At 44.1% G+C, this 17,771-nt stretch overlaps 1 protein-coding gene across 1 annotated transcript in view; it reads left to right on the top strand.

Moving 5' to 3' along the window:
* The first annotated feature begins 1,993 nt into the window (after window positions 1-1,993).
* The window catches only part of eno4 (enolase 4), a 193,883-nt gene continuing 178,105 nt past the window's right edge, over window positions 1,994-17,771 (top strand). The window contains 1 exon segment of the mRNA XM_049601099.1: window positions 1,994-2,167. Coding sequence (XP_049457056.1) covers window positions 1,994-2,167 — 174 coding nt within the window.

Below are 17,771 nucleotides of genomic sequence, written 5' to 3'. Positions count from 1 at the left end.
GACTGACATATTCATCTTGACACAGCCAGGTTTCAGTGAGACTGAGTAAATCAATATGATTATCTGATATTAATTCGTTTACTAACACTGTATGTACTGTTTTAAGGCTGCTATAAGTCTATCATTGTCCTGTATTTGTTGCAGAGCTTTGTAACATTTATTTGCCTCTTCTTTTGGCCAGTTCACAGTTGAAAAAGAGACTCGTTAGTCTCAATGTGTGTGTGTGTGTGTGTGTGTTAGAGTTACAGACTTGTAAATATCAATTTAGACCCCCCTAAAGCAGTGTTTCTCAAAATTCTAAATTTCAAGGGCTATCCTTAACTCTGACAGTGTACAAATGGAACCAAATGGACCGGGGTCCATTTGGTTCTATTTGTACACTGTCAGAGTTACAGACCTTGTAAGGGTCAATTTAGGAACCCACAGAGTCCCTGGAATCCACTTTGAGAACCACTGTAAAACTAGCATTAGGAGGCCACAGTGCAGGGAGAACCGCTGGCATGGAGGTGAGGACATCAGTCTTAAGGTATAAATCGACGTTAAAACAGGCCATATTGATGTTAAAAAAGGCCAAATTTTTTCCGAACGCATCATGACACTAAAGTCTTACTCTTGTCATTTTCTGAAACTTGGCAGCCCTGCATGCACGGCAAAGAGAAAGAGCGGTAAGGGAACGAATCTTTTAATTATTAGAAGTAGACAACTTTATTGTCATTGTACATTGTACAATGAAATTCTGTTTGGCACTTAGCACTAGCAGTACTAGCTAGTAGCTAGCACTAGCAGAGAGTACCAAGCCGTTGTGTTTATACGCGCCGTCATCTTCATTATATTTTAACACGTGTTTTATGTTCTCTAAGATGCAATTCTACGTAATGTATCAAATCATTAGGGGGACGTCTATGTGGGGAATCTCGGCATGCACAAATTACTACCACCGGATTGTGGGTTTAGCTACATTTGTTGTGTAAAAACGAGGGCATGATTGGTATTAACTTAACGTTAGCTGCTCAAGGTCTGTTGTGCTCCCTTTCATCAATGTCTGTGTGTAAACAGTGTTAATGTTGGTCAGAGATTATTACTGCCCTCGCTTGATGTGTTGGTTAATTTAGATGTGTAGTTTGCAGCAGGGTTAATATGTGTTCCTCTGCTTTTTGGTGTGTTGTGGTGTAAAACATCTGTGCACACACTCACTGCACATTTGTTTCCCAATTTTTGATTTGCCTGGTCTCCTTGTGTATTAATGCTTGTATAACCTCAACCCTGCACTGCTCAATCGAGTTATATACAGCTTTTTTTCCCGGAGATATTCTAAAAATAGTAATGAGAGTCGTCTCATGAGGTATATGACATGAGCGACCCCAGAGGGTTAACCAGGTCAGATAATTAACGTATACATAGCCCTGGGTGTCTGACAAAAATCCATTTGTATTATGTTTTAGTAATGCAGAGCACTAATACACATACACATGTAGATACATAAATAGCTGTAGTGCCTCCTCCACCACGAGTCCTTTAGATCGGTGAAATATGGTTGATGTTCAGTATGTTTTCCAGCTATCAATGTTGATTGACTTCTCCTTTTTTCAGATGCACCCCTCTATTTTGAGTGACGAAGCCAGTCTGGGGCACACAACCCTTTCACCATCCGAGTTTGGGTGTCCTCTCTGCCCCAAATTTAAAACCAAAAATGAGATGGGGCACTTATGTCAGACAAAAAAAAAAAAAAAAAAACGTAACCAAATCTGAGCATTGCGTTACCAAGCGGTGGGGCTCATAGGGTAAAGAACATGGCAGCAAGCAGTCCACAACAAGTCATGGTCAAAGACTGGAATTATTCTGACATATTCAGATTTTAATGTACGAGATGGCCAATAGATGGGCGTATATGAAAGCTGGAAGCCGCGCATCACTCTGATTTCCTGAGCTCGTGCTATCACTTGAATGGGTTGTTTCCATGGTAACAGACAACACAGAAACTGCAGGTGCAGTGATGACAGTGTCTTACCAAGGGTTCATGAGCCGTCTCTCTAAAGAGGAGCAGGATAACTACGACATTAAGAATGCGGCAGCAGAGTTTTACCGTGTTAACAGAGTCCCTCAGGAGATAGAGACAGCCCTCAATGAGCTATTCTTTCACAAGCCTGAAAACGTTTATGGTTACCTGGTAGGAGTTTTTTCATCTACTACTACTACTAATGTCGAACAGAATGTACAGCCAGAACAGTAGCACATAAAGCTAAAGCTAACGTTAGGTGGCTACCTCTCTAGAATACCGACAGCAACAGCTAATAACTGGTTCGATCAGTTAACTACTTTGCTACTGTATCTGGGTAGGCCTACTGCAGTGCACATGTTGGCATTTCTATCTGGTGTTTGGAGACTGTACTTTACTTATCAGAGGAGGGGTGGCTAGGGTGTTTTTGGGTGTGATTTTGGCTATTTTTAAAGAAAACATGCCTTTCAAACCTGCCCGTGGGATACAGGGTTTAGAGGGTATATTAGAATAAACACAAAAGAAAACCTTTTCAAAGTTGTATAAAATTAAAAAAAAAAACAAAAAACAAAAAACAGTCCCTCCCCAGTGCTTAAAAATGTATCTGACATGCCTCCCTCCCGTTTTGCACCACCCCTTCCACTCTTTTAAGTAATGACCAGTCCCTAACCGATAGGCTCTAGTGCTGCATTCAAGTGCTTCAGAAATATTTTTATTTTTATTAAAAGGTATGAACCATAGAATAAAATGAAGAAATACTGGCAAATTGGCTTTTTATGTCGTGTTAATTATTTTTCTCTCCATCTACTGTCATGGCCACAGACTATAATTTTCAGCCTACCTTAACCTGCACTACACCAGATGAATTAACAAGGTTCACTCAGCTAGGTTGCAGTTCCACCGATAAGGGGGTGCATTCTGTTTCTTCTGCTCTTCTCCTTTCTTTTCACACTTATCTGCTACAGAGGGCTGTTTGGAGGAAGTGAGCAAGTGAAGGGAGAGAAGTGAAGCAGAAGAGACAGAACTGAAAAGAATTTAATCATAAAAGCCCATGTTCAATAGATGTTTTTCACAGCAGCCATGTTAACTGGTCCATAACTGAACAATCACAGGTATAATTAATGACAGTTGGCTTGTTGAAGATGAACTGCAGCTCACCTAGAAAGTGGACGAGATCAGGAGGCAGCAGCAGAGGGCAGTGACAAAACACTGCGGTTAAGCCATACAGTTTTGAGTAAGTATAGCTGCAGCAGAAGCAGCTATGTGACCTGCCCACTAGCTACATGACTCACCCACTAAACCTACACATCAGTCCATGATCAGCCCCATGGCCTGTAAAAGGAAACCCAGACGAAAATGTTAAATTAGCAATTAGCCGGCCCTCAGGAAGTGCTCCAGACTTTAAAGCCAATTTTCCTAGTGGCCAAACAGTGGAATTACAGTTCCCGAGTCAGTCACGTGATGCCAATGGGCCCAAAAAGACTTTAAGGCTTAAATGAGTGGATACATTTTTTTGGAGTGTCACAACCCCCACAAAATGACTCGTTCCACTCTCAGGATTTAAAACATTTGGTCCGATAAAATTTGTAAAGTCTAGAAGAAGCACACAATTAAATAATTGTATCTCCATTGAAGTTAGCGAAGCGCTAAACCAGAAGTAGACGACCAGCTTGTGGAAATCTCTGGCATGCCTGCTCTATCTGCCCAATGGTGCAGAAGCAGCGCAGATCATCCGGGTAATTTCATACCGCAGAAATAAAGCTTCTTAAGCGTCATGTGCTACTGAGCAACTTTGATAGGAATGAGTGGGTTCTGCCCCAACACTATATCCAGATCCCTCAATACATCCATGGTGATTTGCTAGCTCTAAAGTAGATATTATGTTAAAAGAGAGGGGGTTAAGGTTAGGGCTGTACCCAAATATTCGGATATTTGAATATTCGTTTCTATGGGTAGGTATTCATTATGAAAATTTAGTATTCGATATTTGTTTTTTTATTTTTTTTTTCCTATTTTTTTGGTGCTAAGTGTAGTCTTTTTGTTGTTGGTGAATGTAGGTTATCAACAAAAATTATCAACAAACCTTTTAAATTGCATTGTTAAAAATGTGAAAATAACATAGTATCCTACCAACTGAGCTTGTGCGCACGGCACGCTTGAGCGCATCTGTCTGAGGCTGTGCATCAATACCAAGTTTTACCACTTTATCACTATTCCCTCTAACTTGTAGCTGTTTTTTCGTTGTCTTTTGAATTTAATATGAATTATGGAACCGTTTTTGTCAACGTTTGTTTCCCCCGTTTTGTACAATAAATTATTGTTTAAAGTTTCAACAAATTTCTTTTGGAGTGTGTGACACAAGTGTGTTTTGAAAACGGCCGCGGACTGTCACCTGCTCAACGCATCAGTACCTTCGGATGCCATGACAGTAATAGCCAATAATGTCAAAATATAATTAACAGACGATCACTGCTGCCCGACCCGCAGGTCCATTGTCAGGTCCCGCCGGTTACGGGTCGACCCGCACATCACTACTCAGCTCAGTCTATAAAGGCTGTACACACAACAGTAAGGCTAAAGACATTATATTCTATTCAGGCCGGCAGAACCAGCAGTGCATCGGAATCAGAAGACAAATTAAACAGGATGACTAGCCAATGTGAAAATCCAAAGAAAGCATAGAATAATGTACTGAAGGAGACTGTTGTGCCATCACATTATTTTGTGGTTTGAGAGCAAAGATCCGGTCGCCACTGTGTAAAACTCCGCAATACAATTAGGTCCGAAAAAACCCCGGAGGCAGACCGGGGAGGCAACCCCCCGCCCGCTCCCCGCCGTGAACGAAAATTCGAAATATCTGTTACACATTCTGCCGAAGGTCCAAATGGTATTCGGGACAGCCCTAGTTAAGATTAGGGTGAGGGTAATTAATGGTAAGAATTACAGTACAGGCCAAAAGTTTGGACACACCTTCTCATTCAATGCGTTTTCTTTATTTTCATGACTATTTACATTGTAGATTCTCACTGAAGGCATCAAAACTATGAATGAACACATGTAGAGTTATGTACTTAACAAAAAAAGGTGAAATAACTGAAAACATGTTTTATATTCTACTTTCTTCAAAATAGCCACCCTTTGCTCTGATTACTGCTTTGCACACTCTTGGCATTCTCTCCATGACCTTCATTATACTCTATCTGTATAATGAATTATAAAGTGGATATTGCTACTTTTGGCCTCATTTTTATTTACTACAATGCCATGTTGTAGCGGGGTTTGGAGAACCGATGAAATGGTGGGTTTGTCTTGTACTAGTGGTGGGCGTGGCTTGCAGGGGCGTGTCACGTACACTACAAATATGTCTGCAGCTATGTCTCAGCAGTTTCCAGCAGCCTTCAGTCTGTACAGGATAGGGATGCACCAAATATTCGGTAACTGAATATATTCGGCCGAATATTGCAAAAAAACACACATTCGGTATTCGGTGGAATAAGTGAAAAGCAAGGCCGAATAATAGCGGCTCGTACTCGTCGTCCTCCGCTTATCCGGGTCCGGGTCGCGGGGGCAGCAGCCTCAGCAAGGAAGCCCAGACAGTCCTCTCCCCAGCCACTTCCATCAGCTCTTCCGCGGGAACCCCGAGGCGTTCCCAGGCCAGCCAGGTGATGTAGTCCCTCCAGCGTGTCCTGGGGCGGCCCCGAGGTCTCCTCCCGGTTGGACATGCCCGAAACACCTCCCAAGGGAGGCGTCCGGAAGGCATCCTTACCAGATGCCCAAACCACCTCAACTGGCTCTTCTCGATGTGGAGGAGCAGCGGCTCTACTCCAAGTCCCCCCCGAATGTCTGAGCTCCTCACCCTTTCCCTAAGGCTGAGCCCAGCCACCCTGCGGAGGAAACTCATTTCGGCCGCTTGTATTCGCGATCTCATTCTTTCAGTCACTACCCAGAGCTCGTGACCATAGGTGAGGGTTGGAACGAAGATCGACCGGTAAATCGAGAGCTTCGCTATCTGGCTAAGCTCCCTTTTCACCACAACGGACCGGTTAAGCGCCCGCATCACTGCTGATGCTGCCCTAATCCGCCTGTCAATCTCCCGCTCCATCCTACCCTCACTCGTGAACAAGATCCCGAGATACTTAAACTCCTCCACCTGAGGAAGGACCTCCCCCCTGACCTGGAGTGGGCAATCCACCCTTTTCCGGCTGAGGACCATGGCCTCGGACTTGGAGGTGCTGATTCTCATCCCAGCCGCTTCACACTTGGCTGCGAACCGCCCCAGTGAGAGCTGGAGGTCACTGTTCGATGGAGCTAGGAGGACCACGTCATCCGCAAAAAGCAGGGACGAGATTCTCCCATCACTGAACCTGACACCCTCCACCACTCGGCTGCGCCTAGAAATTCTGTCCATAAAAGTTATGAACAGAACCGGTGACAAAGGGCAGCCCTGGCAGAGTCCAACCCTCACCGGGAACAGGTCCGACTTACTGCCAGCCACGCGAACCAGACTCATGCTCCTTCGGTACAGGGACTGGATGGCCCAGCAAGGCCACCCACCCCATACTCCCGGAGCACCCCCACAGGATGCCCCTGGGGACACGGTCGTAAGCCTTCTCCAAATCCACAAAACACATGTGGACTGGTTGGGCGAACTCCCATGCCCCCTCCAGCACCCTGGCAAGGGTAAAGAGCTGGTCCACGGTTCCGCGTCCGAGGTTCAACTATCGACCAGACCCTCTTCTCCAGCACCCTGGAGTAGACCTTACTGGGTAGGCTGAGGAGTGTGATCCCCCTGTAGTTGGAACACACCCTCTGGTCCCCTTTCTTGAAAATGGGGACCACCACCCTGGTCTGCCACTCCAGAGGCACTGCCCCCGATGTCCACGCAATGCTGCAGAGGCGTGTCAGCCAAGACAGCCCTACAACATCCAGAACCTTGAGATATCCGGGACAAATCTCATCCACCCCCGGGGCTCCGCTGCCTCGGAGTTGTTTCACCACCTCGGCGACTTCTGCCCCAGAACTTGGACGACCCGCCCCCGAGACCCCCGTCTCTGTTTCCTCACTGGAATACGTGTTGGTGGGATTGAGGAGCTCCTCAAAGTATTCCTTCCACCGCCCGACAATGTCTCCAGTTGACGTCAGCAGCTCTCCGCCCCCACTGTAAACAGTGTGAGCAAGTTGCCGCCTTCCCCCCCTGAGGCGCCGGACGGTTTGCCAGAACCTCTTTGGAGCCGATCGATAGTCTTCCTCCATGGCCTCACCGAACTCCTCCCACGCCCGAGTTTTTGCCTCCACGACTGCCGCCGCGGCGCTCCGCTTGGCCCGCCGGTACCCGTCAGCTGCTTCCGGAGACCCACAAACCAACCATGCCCTGTAGGCCTCCTTCTTCAGCCTGACGGCTGACTGGCACCAGCGGCCTTGCGGCCACAGCTCGCAACCGCCGCCTCAACAATGGCAGAGCGGAACAAGGCCCATTCAGACTCAATGTCCCCCTCCGCCCTCGGGACGCGGTCGAAGCTCTCCCGGAGGTGGGAGTTGAAGATCATCTAGACAGGTTCTTCCGCCAGGCGTTCCCAGCAGACCCTCACTGTTCGTTTGGGCCTGCCAGGTCTGCGCGGCGTCTTCCCCCACCATCTGGAACTATGTGTCGAGGTGAGGCCGACTATATCTAGCCGGTAACGCTCAGCCTCTTCCACAAGCTCCGGCTCCTTCCCCGCCAGAGAGGTGACATTCCATGTCCCAAGAGCCAACTTCTGTAACCGAGGATCAGACCGCCAAGGCCCCCGCCTTGGTCTGCTGCCCAATCCACATTGCACCGAACCCTTCTGGATCCCTCTACGGGTGGTGGGCCTGCAGGGGGACGAACCCATGTAGCCGGTTCGGGCTGGGCCCGGCCGGACCCCATGGGCGAAGGCCCGACCACCAGGCGCTCGCCCATGGACCCCAACCCCAGGCCTGGCTCCAGGGCGGGGCCCCGGTAACCCTCCGGGCCGGGTACACGTATCCTTGATCATAACCATCATGAAGGGTCTTTTGAATAATAGCGGCGTGTTTTGATAACGCAATCAAACAGCATACGGTGACGGACGGAGTAAAATGTCGGCAGTGTGACGATATTTTACTCCGTCCATCACCGCACTTGCATTTGCGACTAAAAATAGTTTTGTGTGAGCAAAATAAATCATTCAGCACGCTGTGCGAGTACAGATTTCAACCAGCAGCAGAAACGAAAGGCGAATCCTGCCGGTTGTGGGTTGAACGTGGGTCACAGACACAGACAGGAATATGTATTCCTGTCAAATACGGCGGCCATAGTGCTCCCCAGCGCAAGATAAGGCTTACCGGCGATGGAGAAGTCCAGCTCCAATAATGTCCTCTTCTTGGCGTCATGACTGCCCAAAAGTACCTGGACAGCTGAGCTGTGGCAGCACACAGGTATGTGACGTGTCAGAGGAGAAACGAGCCGTTCACATTTCTCTCTTTGTGGCAGGTAATGGCCCACAAACCTCACCGCACCAGGACTGTTCTTTACTTATGAAGAGACTGTTCTTTACTTGTCAGGGGAGGAGGGTGGCTGGTTGATTTTTATTTTATTTATTTATTTTACTTTGATCCCCCCTCTGTTAATCACTTATTGATGCTGTTTTTGAAGTATGAATAAGTCAATAAGTTATTTATTCCATTGAGATATCATTGATGTAATATAGAAAAGTGATTTATCTTTTTATAAATGACAAAAGGCACATCTGCCTCATTTTCGCTGTGGTATCGTGATACTACTCAGAACCATGATATTTTCACTGGTATCGTACCGTGGGTCCCAATTTTGGTACCATGACAACACTAATTTGGAGGGGGTTCATCTGCAAAAACTAATGAAAAACTAAACAACGGTATTCGGTATTCGGTATTTGGCCAAGTGTTTAATTTTATTTGGCTTCGGCCACAGATTTTCATTTCGGTGCATCCCTAGTACAGGAAGTCACAGAAACACTCACATCCTGTTAGATCTGATGCTGATTTAGACCCATGTATCAGTTTGTTCGCAGTCTCCAGTTGTTTCAATTATATGACATAGCAGCCTATTAAAATGCTTCAACCTCCATTTTACATGAAGTCTCATGTCAGTCAGCAGTTTGCTGCTGTATATAGATCAGATGAGCAGACCTTTCCCCTTAATATAAATAACTTGAAACATTAGGAAAGAATTACAACACCTTTCATTAAAGATCAGTCAGATATGGCTAGGGCTTTACATCTGTACAGATTACTATTTGTTATTTTAAGAATCCTCACATCCCACTGACCACAAGTCTCTGTGTTGCTAAACTTCAATAACAAACCATCCAGTATTAATAAATAGACTACAATATGTATATTTAATGATCTGTAATATGAATGTATTTAGTCTCTGACAACCAAACATTACCATCAGCCACACATTGTATTCTGTTAACAGAATTCAATTCAATTCAATTCAATTTTATTTATAAAGCCCAATATCACAAATCACAATTTGCCTCACAGGGCTTTACAGCATACGACATCCCTCTGCCCTTATGACCCTCACCCGGATAAGGAAAAACTCCCCAAAAAAAACCCTTTAACGGGGGAAAAAAAACGGTAGAAACCTCAGGAAGAGCAACTGAGGAGGGATCCCTCTTCCAGGACGGACAGACGTGCAATAGATGTCGTACACATAGAGACAGACAACCATTCACAGGTGGCACATCGCCAGATGTGCCGCGGCACATCTGGCGACCTGTCCAGGGTGTACTCTGCCTCTCGCCCAATGTCAGCTGGGATAGGCTCCAGCCCCCCCGCGACCCTCAAGAGGATGAAGAGGTTAGAAGATGGATGGATGAGTACAAAAAGTTTAAAGCCACAGTGTGTAGGAATTCTCCCATCTAACATTGAAATCATATATTGCATTCAAACGGATAGCGCACTCGAGCGCCTTACTGTTTCAAACGCGTATTGCAACAACAGTAGCTGCTGTGTAACAACAATAACATTGATGAAACCATGTCATCCGATACTTCATGGAGTATTCATTCAGGCTCCTACACAGACACATGCGATGCGAGTTGACAAACCCCCTCCTCACCACGCTGGCTGTGTTTACAACATAGGACTGTTGGGGCGGGTGTGAATCGAAACAAACCAATCACGTTTTGTCTTTTGACAACTGACAAGTGGCACAGCCTCACACACCTCATCCCTCTCCTTTCATCACTGCGCGGGAGCGTACCTATGTTCCCCGGGTTCTATGTTCCCCGGGTCCTATGTTCCCCGCTTTGTATGGGACCCCAAAAGGGTTCTATGTTCCCTGCTTTGTATAGGACCGGGGAACATAGAACCCTTTTTAATAATAAGGGTTCTATGTTCCCTGCTTTTCCCCAAAAGGACCCGGGGAACATAGGCCCTTTTTTTTTAAAAAAAAAAAGGTCCTATGTTCCCCAATCCCATAGCCTACAAGGCTTTTGGGGTCTGTTATTTTTAAATTTTTATTTATAATATTTATTTATTTATCCATCCTGGAGAAGGGGAGAAACACGATCCACAGATAACTTCTTCACTTCTGTAAAGCTCGCCACCACCTTACAGGCAAAAAAGACCAGCCTGGTCGGCACACTGGGGAAAACGACGCGGTAGCTGCCACCGGGAGCTGCCACGGGGTGCAGCCACCCTCCGCTAAAGAGTCAGCGGAGCTGTTCAGCACAAAAGTGCTGAAATCCGGTGACATGACTCTTACCGTTTACCAGTGTAAGCCCAGCAAGAATGTGTGCATTCTGAGCTCCGTGCACACAGGTGTGGGCGTCACCGATGGGAAGAAGGCAAAGCCCGAGTCTTGTAACGCGTTGTCTGTTTACACCATTCCGACATGCCAATGTCCCACCATTCCGACAAGGCTTTCCATGTAACGAAATTAGTCAACAGGTGACTCCCTTCTTTAAGACATGCTGATAGAGGAATAGGCTACCCACATTTGGTTGTGCGTGATTACGCAGCAGAGCTCAGACAGGGACTACATTACATTGCATTGTTAAAACATCCTAAGCAGCTGTGGGTGGAAGGTATTGAATAACTTCATAATCTAGTCAATAAATTAGCCTGTAACTAATGGCTGACTTTTTTTCTTTCTTTTTTCGGGAATTCTGTGGTCACAGGATTTCCGTGGGCTGGGAATAATGTGATCATGGCACTGTGACGAGACAGGAAAAAAACAAACGGGAGCGAGTGGGACCAGGAATAATAACAATAGGTCAATTTTATATGAATACGGTATGCAGTTAATATGAATTGTAACACAACACAGGATGGGTATGAGACGGGACAAAATTATTTTATTGAGAGTGGGATGTGACAGGAGATCAGGACTGTCCTGATCTTCTGACAGGACAGGACACGTAGTCTATGTTTCAATTTCAATTTCAATTCAATTTCAATTTTATTTATGAAGCCCAATATCACAAATCACAATTTGCCTCACAGGGCTTTACAGCATACGACATCCCTCTGTCCTTAAGACCCTCACAGCGGATAAGGAAAAACTCCCCAAAAAAACCCCTTTAACGGGGAAAAAAAAACGGTAGAAACCTCAGGAAGAGCAACTGAGGAGGGATCCCTCTTCCAGGACGGACAGACGTGCAATAGATGTCATACAGAACAGATCAGCATAATAAATTATAAATTAACAGTAATCCATATGACAGAGAGAGAGAGAGAGAGAGATGCAGGTAATGACAGTAGCTTACAATAACATTATTGAAAGTAATAATATTATAGTTATAGTTCTGGCTACTGTGGTACAATATGTTGAAAGTATGTATTAATATCTGGCAGTATACAAGTGTGACAATAGTCGTATGTGTATAATAACAGTAGAAGCATGACTAATGACTAATGATGGCAGCAGCAGCAGGAGGCATCTGGCAGGACCACGACAGCAGCACAACCACACACGTCACGCTGTCCAGGCACCGCTGTGATATGAGTTAATCTGAGAGACAGTGGAGCACAAAGGCTCCGGAGAAGAAGCCGAGTTAGTGACATCCAGAATGGCAGAGTTAGCAAGATGTAGTAATAGAATACGAGAGAGAGAGAGAGAGAGAAGGAGAGAGAGAGAGAAGGAGAGCGAAGGAGCCCGGTGTATTATAGGGGGTCCTCCAGCAGACTAGGCCTAAGTCAGCCTAACTAGGGGCTGGTACAGGGCAAGCCTGAGCCAGCACTAACTATAAGCTTTATCAAAGAGGAAAGTCTTAAGTCTAGTCTTAAATGTGAAGACAGTGTCTGCCTCCCGGACCGTAACAGAAAGATGATTCCACAGGAGAGGAGCCTGATAGCTGAAGGCTCTGGCTCCTGATCTACTTTTGGAGACTTTAGGGACCACGAGTAACCCTGCGTTCTCAGAGCGCAGAGTTCTGGTGGGATAATATGGCACTATGAGCTCTCTAAGATATGACGGAGCTTGATCATTTAGAGCTTTACAAGTTAACAGTAGGATTTTAAATTCAATTCTGGATTTTACAGGGAGCCAGTGCAGAGAAGCTAAAACAGGAGAAATATGATCTCGTTTCTTAGTTCCTGTTAGTACACGTGCTGCTGCATTCTGAATTAGCTGGAGAGTTTTTAAGGACTTACTAGAGCTACCTGATAATAGAGAGTTACAGTAATCCAGCCTTGAGGTAACAAAAGCGTGGACCAATTTTTCTGCATTTTTTTGGGTCAGGATAGGCCTAATGTTTGCAATATTACGCAGATAAAAAAATGCAGTCCGTGAGGTTTGTTTTAAATGAGAATTAAAAGACAAATCTTGATCAAATATTACTCCGAGGTTTCTTACGGTAGTGCTAGAGGCCAGAGCAATGCCATCTAGAGAAACTATGTCATCAGATAAAGAGTCTCTGAGTTGTTTGGGGCCAAGAACAATAACTTCAGTTTTGTCTGAATTTAACATCAGGAAACTGGTGCTCATCCAGGTTTTTATGTCTTTAAGGCAGTTATGGAGTTTAGTTAATTGATTACTTTCTTCTGGCTTCATCGATAAATCCAACTGTGTATCATCTGCATAACAATGGAAATTTATAGAGTGATTTCTAATGATGTTACCTAAAGGAAGTATATATAGAGTAAATAGGATAGGTCCGAGCACAGAACCTTGCGGAACTCCAAAACAAACTTTGGTACGTAAGGACGATTCATTATGAATGTGAACAAACTGAAAACGATCAGATAAATAAGATTTAAACCAGCTCAGTGCAGAACCTTTTAGGCCAATTAAGTGATCCAGTCTCTGCAGTAGAATTTGATGGTCAATTGTGTCAAACGCCGCACTAAGATCTAATAAAACAAGTACAGAGACAAGTCCTTTGTCTGAAGCAATCAGAAGGTCATTTGTAATTTTAACTAGTGCTGTCTCAGTGCTATGATGCACTCTAAATCCTAACTGAAATTCCTCAAATAGATTATTATCATGGAGAAAATCACACAGCTGGTCTGCGACTACTTTCTCAAGGATCTTTGACATAAAGGGAAGATTAGATATTGGTCTATAATTGGCTAACACCTCTGGATCCAGGGTGGGCTTTTTTAGTAGAGGTTGAATTACAGCTGCCTTAAAAGACTGTGGTACATAGCCTGTTAATAAGGATATATTGATCATATCTAATATATGAGTGTTAACTAAAGGAAAGACCTCCTTAAGTAGCCTAGTTGGGATGGGGTCTAAGAGACACGTTGATGATTTACAGTGCGGTCAATTCTTGAAGAGAAATTGGGGAGAAGCAATCTAAATATATATTAGGTTTTACAGCTGTGTTTGAGGTTAGATAGGTACTATCTGAGGACAGGAGGTCATGAATTTTGCCTCTAATAGTTAGAATTCTGTCATTAAAAAAGCTCATAAAATCATTACTGCTAAGGGCTAAAGGAATACAAGGCTCAATAGAGCTCTGACTCTCAGTCAGCCTGGCTACAGTGCTGAAAAGAAACATGGGGTTGTTCTTATTGTCTTCTATTAATGCTGAGTAATAGTTTGCTCTGGCATTGCGGAGGCCCCTCTTATAAGTTTTGAGACTGTCTGTTCAGATTAAATGAGATTCTTCCAGTTTGGTTAATCGCCAATTCCTTTCAAATTTTCGCGATATTTGTTTTAACTTACGGGTTTGAGAGTTATACCAAGGAGCCAACTTTCTTTGCTTTTTTAACTTCTTTTTAAGAGGAGCTACAGGGTCAAGTGTTGTTCGCAGCGAGCCTACAGCGCTATCGACAAAATGATCAAAGTCGGTACAGGAAACCTCTGTTACTGAGGGACTTGGTATTGAATTTAATGACGGAGTAATCTTTTCCTTAAATTTTGCGACAGCACTATCTGATAAACATCTAGTATAGTAACTGTTGCTGAGTAGCGTGTCATCGAGTAAAAAGAAATCAAAAGTAATCAGATAATGATCCGATAGCAAGGGATTCTGTGGAAAGACTTGTAGATTATCAATTTCAATAATTTCAGTTTCAATTTCAACAAATGTGACTTCACATGTTCTAAAACATGTTTATTTGTGTGATTATGATAGAAGTACTGCATTTTTCATGTTTTAAGACATGTGTACAGATGTGATACAGTCAGTGAAAGCTTACTTAATAAACACAAAGTCTCGCCATCTGAAGGAGGAGATGCCTTGAACGGAAAGTGCGGTGAGTGCGAACGCATAGACCTACAGTATGTCGCACAATTCAGCATTTATGGAAATTATGGTGGAAAAAATAAGCCCTAAATATTATTAGGACCCGTTAAGGAAAAGCGGGAACATAGGAAGAGCGGCAACAGCAGGGAACATAGAACCCTTTTTCTTAAAAAGGGTTCTATGCTGTAGTAGTGCTGGGGTAGTAGCGAAGTGCCTCTTGCTCCTCTCCTTCGGCGTTTCAGTCACGCAGCGTTGGCCTGGCTCTCAACGAAAACGCAGAAGGTGGGGCTGTATGTCCCTTGCTGGCGGATGTATTCTCAAGATGGTGAAACGTTAGGGAGCCCCCCAGATGACTTACTCGCACAATGTAGGCTACAAACAAATCCGACATTCTCCTTTTACGAGAATAAGTCAGATTATTAGTGGAGGTAATAATACACTAATGATGAAATATTTATGAATACAGACATCTTTGCCAGTAAACTGAAAATGTTACACAATGTCCCTTAAATGCAGTAGGCCCAACAAATTTCCCCTTCTTAACAGAGCAAATGAAGGCATAAATGTGTGAAACCTGGTGTCAACTAAGAGAAATGAAACACATAGACAAATGTCAGCTGCAAATCATAAAACCTTCAGTTATTATAGCTTTTTATCAGATATATTAAATTTGGTCCTTATAAGTGGAACAATTATAAGAAATGTCCTTCTACATGTAAGCTACGGCTTGTTGCTAATCACTATGTAGCTTTACGGAATGCTACTTACACATTAAAGGGGCAAAAAGCGAAATCGTTTCACCGCTAGGTTTGCTGTTGTGCACTGCCTGTAGACCAAAACAATGTGTGTCATGAGCCACACCTCCCTCTACCTCTGCTCTCCACCCCCCACCCCACTCACCTTGTCTGTGCAGCCGAGCACCGCAGCATCTCCACGGACTATTACATCCAGACGGTCCCCGTGTTTGTTCCGCAAGCTTCTTCCCACATTAACCTGAATAACAAACCAGGGCTTGGTGCTCCGGTTGGATCCAAACGGAGAGCCGGGGCTAATGTTAGCTGGGAAGCTAGCGGAGGCTAACTGGCTGTGCTGGCAGCTGAGTGAAGTGGAGCCTGAGGAGGAAGCACCGGTTAGCCCCGGTTTCACTACAGGCAGATTCACTTGCCACAGGGGCGAGGAAATAAAACCTAAACAGCCAACTTAGTTTGGCTTAGTTTAGCAGTTAGCGATGTCTTTCACTCACTCTCGGTCTCTGCTGTGTTTAGCTATTTCCCTGCTTTTCCCTGCTTAGTACTAGTCAGCTGCCACGCTAACGTCCCTACTCTTCTCCGTGAGCCGGAGCCATGAGCCCGTGAGCCTGGCGGGCTCAAGGCTCCGGCTCACGGAGAGCCGGAGCTATACTGTCCTACGTAGGGAAAGTCGAGCCTGCACTATCTGCAGAGTAGTGAGTAAAGGATAGACTTGCAGGATATATATTATCAATGTATATTATTCATGTCTTGTTATATGGTTCCTCTGCATAAAGGTATTTGTATATAGGTACTGGTGGTCTCTAGCTAGAATTGAGTAATTTGTAGTAATTCTACCTCTTATCCTCGCTTTGTGTAATATTGATTGTGTAAGTAGACTTTGATATTCATGCATTGAAATTCTTATGTTTTTAACTTATACCATGGTTGATGCATACTTTTTCAACTTCATGATGTATGTAATTGTACTGTGTTTGTATATTTTTTTGAGTCTTGCTTAGACAAACAGAGAAAAAAAGAAAAAAAGAAAAAACGAAATTAGTCATGTGACCAGCAAGCATTTAAACACACCTGAGAATGCTTAGGTCAGACCTGATGAGGTGAACCTGATGACGCTAAACGCGAAACGCGTTGTTCCCTTCATTAAATTTCGATAGTAAAGTCCATGTCAGTGTGCGGAGGATTTTTTTGCATATCTTACAAGCATGTCTTGGTTAATGTATTCTCTAATGTTATCAGTTACATGAATATACACTGATAACTTCACCACATCTGTCCATATGTGCTTCCCAGGGTAAACTATAATAATATCAATAAAGTATACTCCGAATGGGCGTAAATTCAGTACCAGCCTGCTGTCTGCAGTTGGGTTGGTAATAGTGATCCGAATTGATATTGATATCGAGTAAAAACATATATTATGCATGAATCAATATTTTTACTTACCCCTAGTCACAATGCTGAATGTCACTATCAACATATATCCTTCACGATTCAATCTCATCTGTGAGGCTCCTGTCTCTCCTCTCTCTCCCCCTGTCTCTCTTCCATTTCCTTCTGTCTCTCTTCCTGCCTCTCCTCCTCCATCTCTTCCATCTCCTCCAGTCTCTCTACTACTTGTCATCTGACAAAAAATATATTGATGCAAGATGTGAACAGTGGGACAGTTTGAGATGCAACAGTCATAGATATTGATTGTTGTAGCCTGAGGAAAACATACTGTATGTTTTACAATTATGTAATTCATTAAACAACACCTGAATGTATAGGCTAAAGAACAGCCATAATTTCAACACAAGTTGGTCAGCTTCATCATGTTAAACATAAATAAAATAAATCAACAAAAATGTAAATGCTCCAAAATCAGTATAATACAACTGTGTGCAAAATGTTGCACTTACACCCAGTATCTATTACATAAATATGACTCAATGTTGGTGTTTTTACTGGGAGCAGTGGATCTCTATTCTCCTAAGTCTCTCCTTCACACCATGGATGCTGAAGACTGTCACTGAAGGAGCTAATATTTATAGTGTTTACACTTTATTTATTCAGACTGTTTCTATCATGTCATCTTACTACAAACATTAATTTGAACTACTGTGTCATCACAACATGACATCTATGATTGCTGATGGAGCATGTGAAGTGGAATTTCATGTTCTCTGGCATATAATAGGCCTATTGATTTGAGAGTTGCCAAAGAACGCTATTCAGTTAGCCTAACATCAACAGGTGTTTGTTTAGCTTATTTACTGAACCAACCAACTCACCGTTCACACTCGGCGCTCCACTGTGGATCGCTAACAGTGACGTGGGTGTATGTGTCGTTCCCTTACA

Source organism: Epinephelus fuscoguttatus, linkage group LG16, assembly GCF_011397635.1.
Source record: "Epinephelus fuscoguttatus linkage group LG16, E.fuscoguttatus.final_Chr_v1".
NCBI classification, from domain to species: domain Eukaryota; kingdom Metazoa; phylum Chordata; class Actinopteri; order Perciformes; family Serranidae; genus Epinephelus; species Epinephelus fuscoguttatus.
This window is presented reverse-complemented; position numbering and strand designations above follow the sequence as displayed.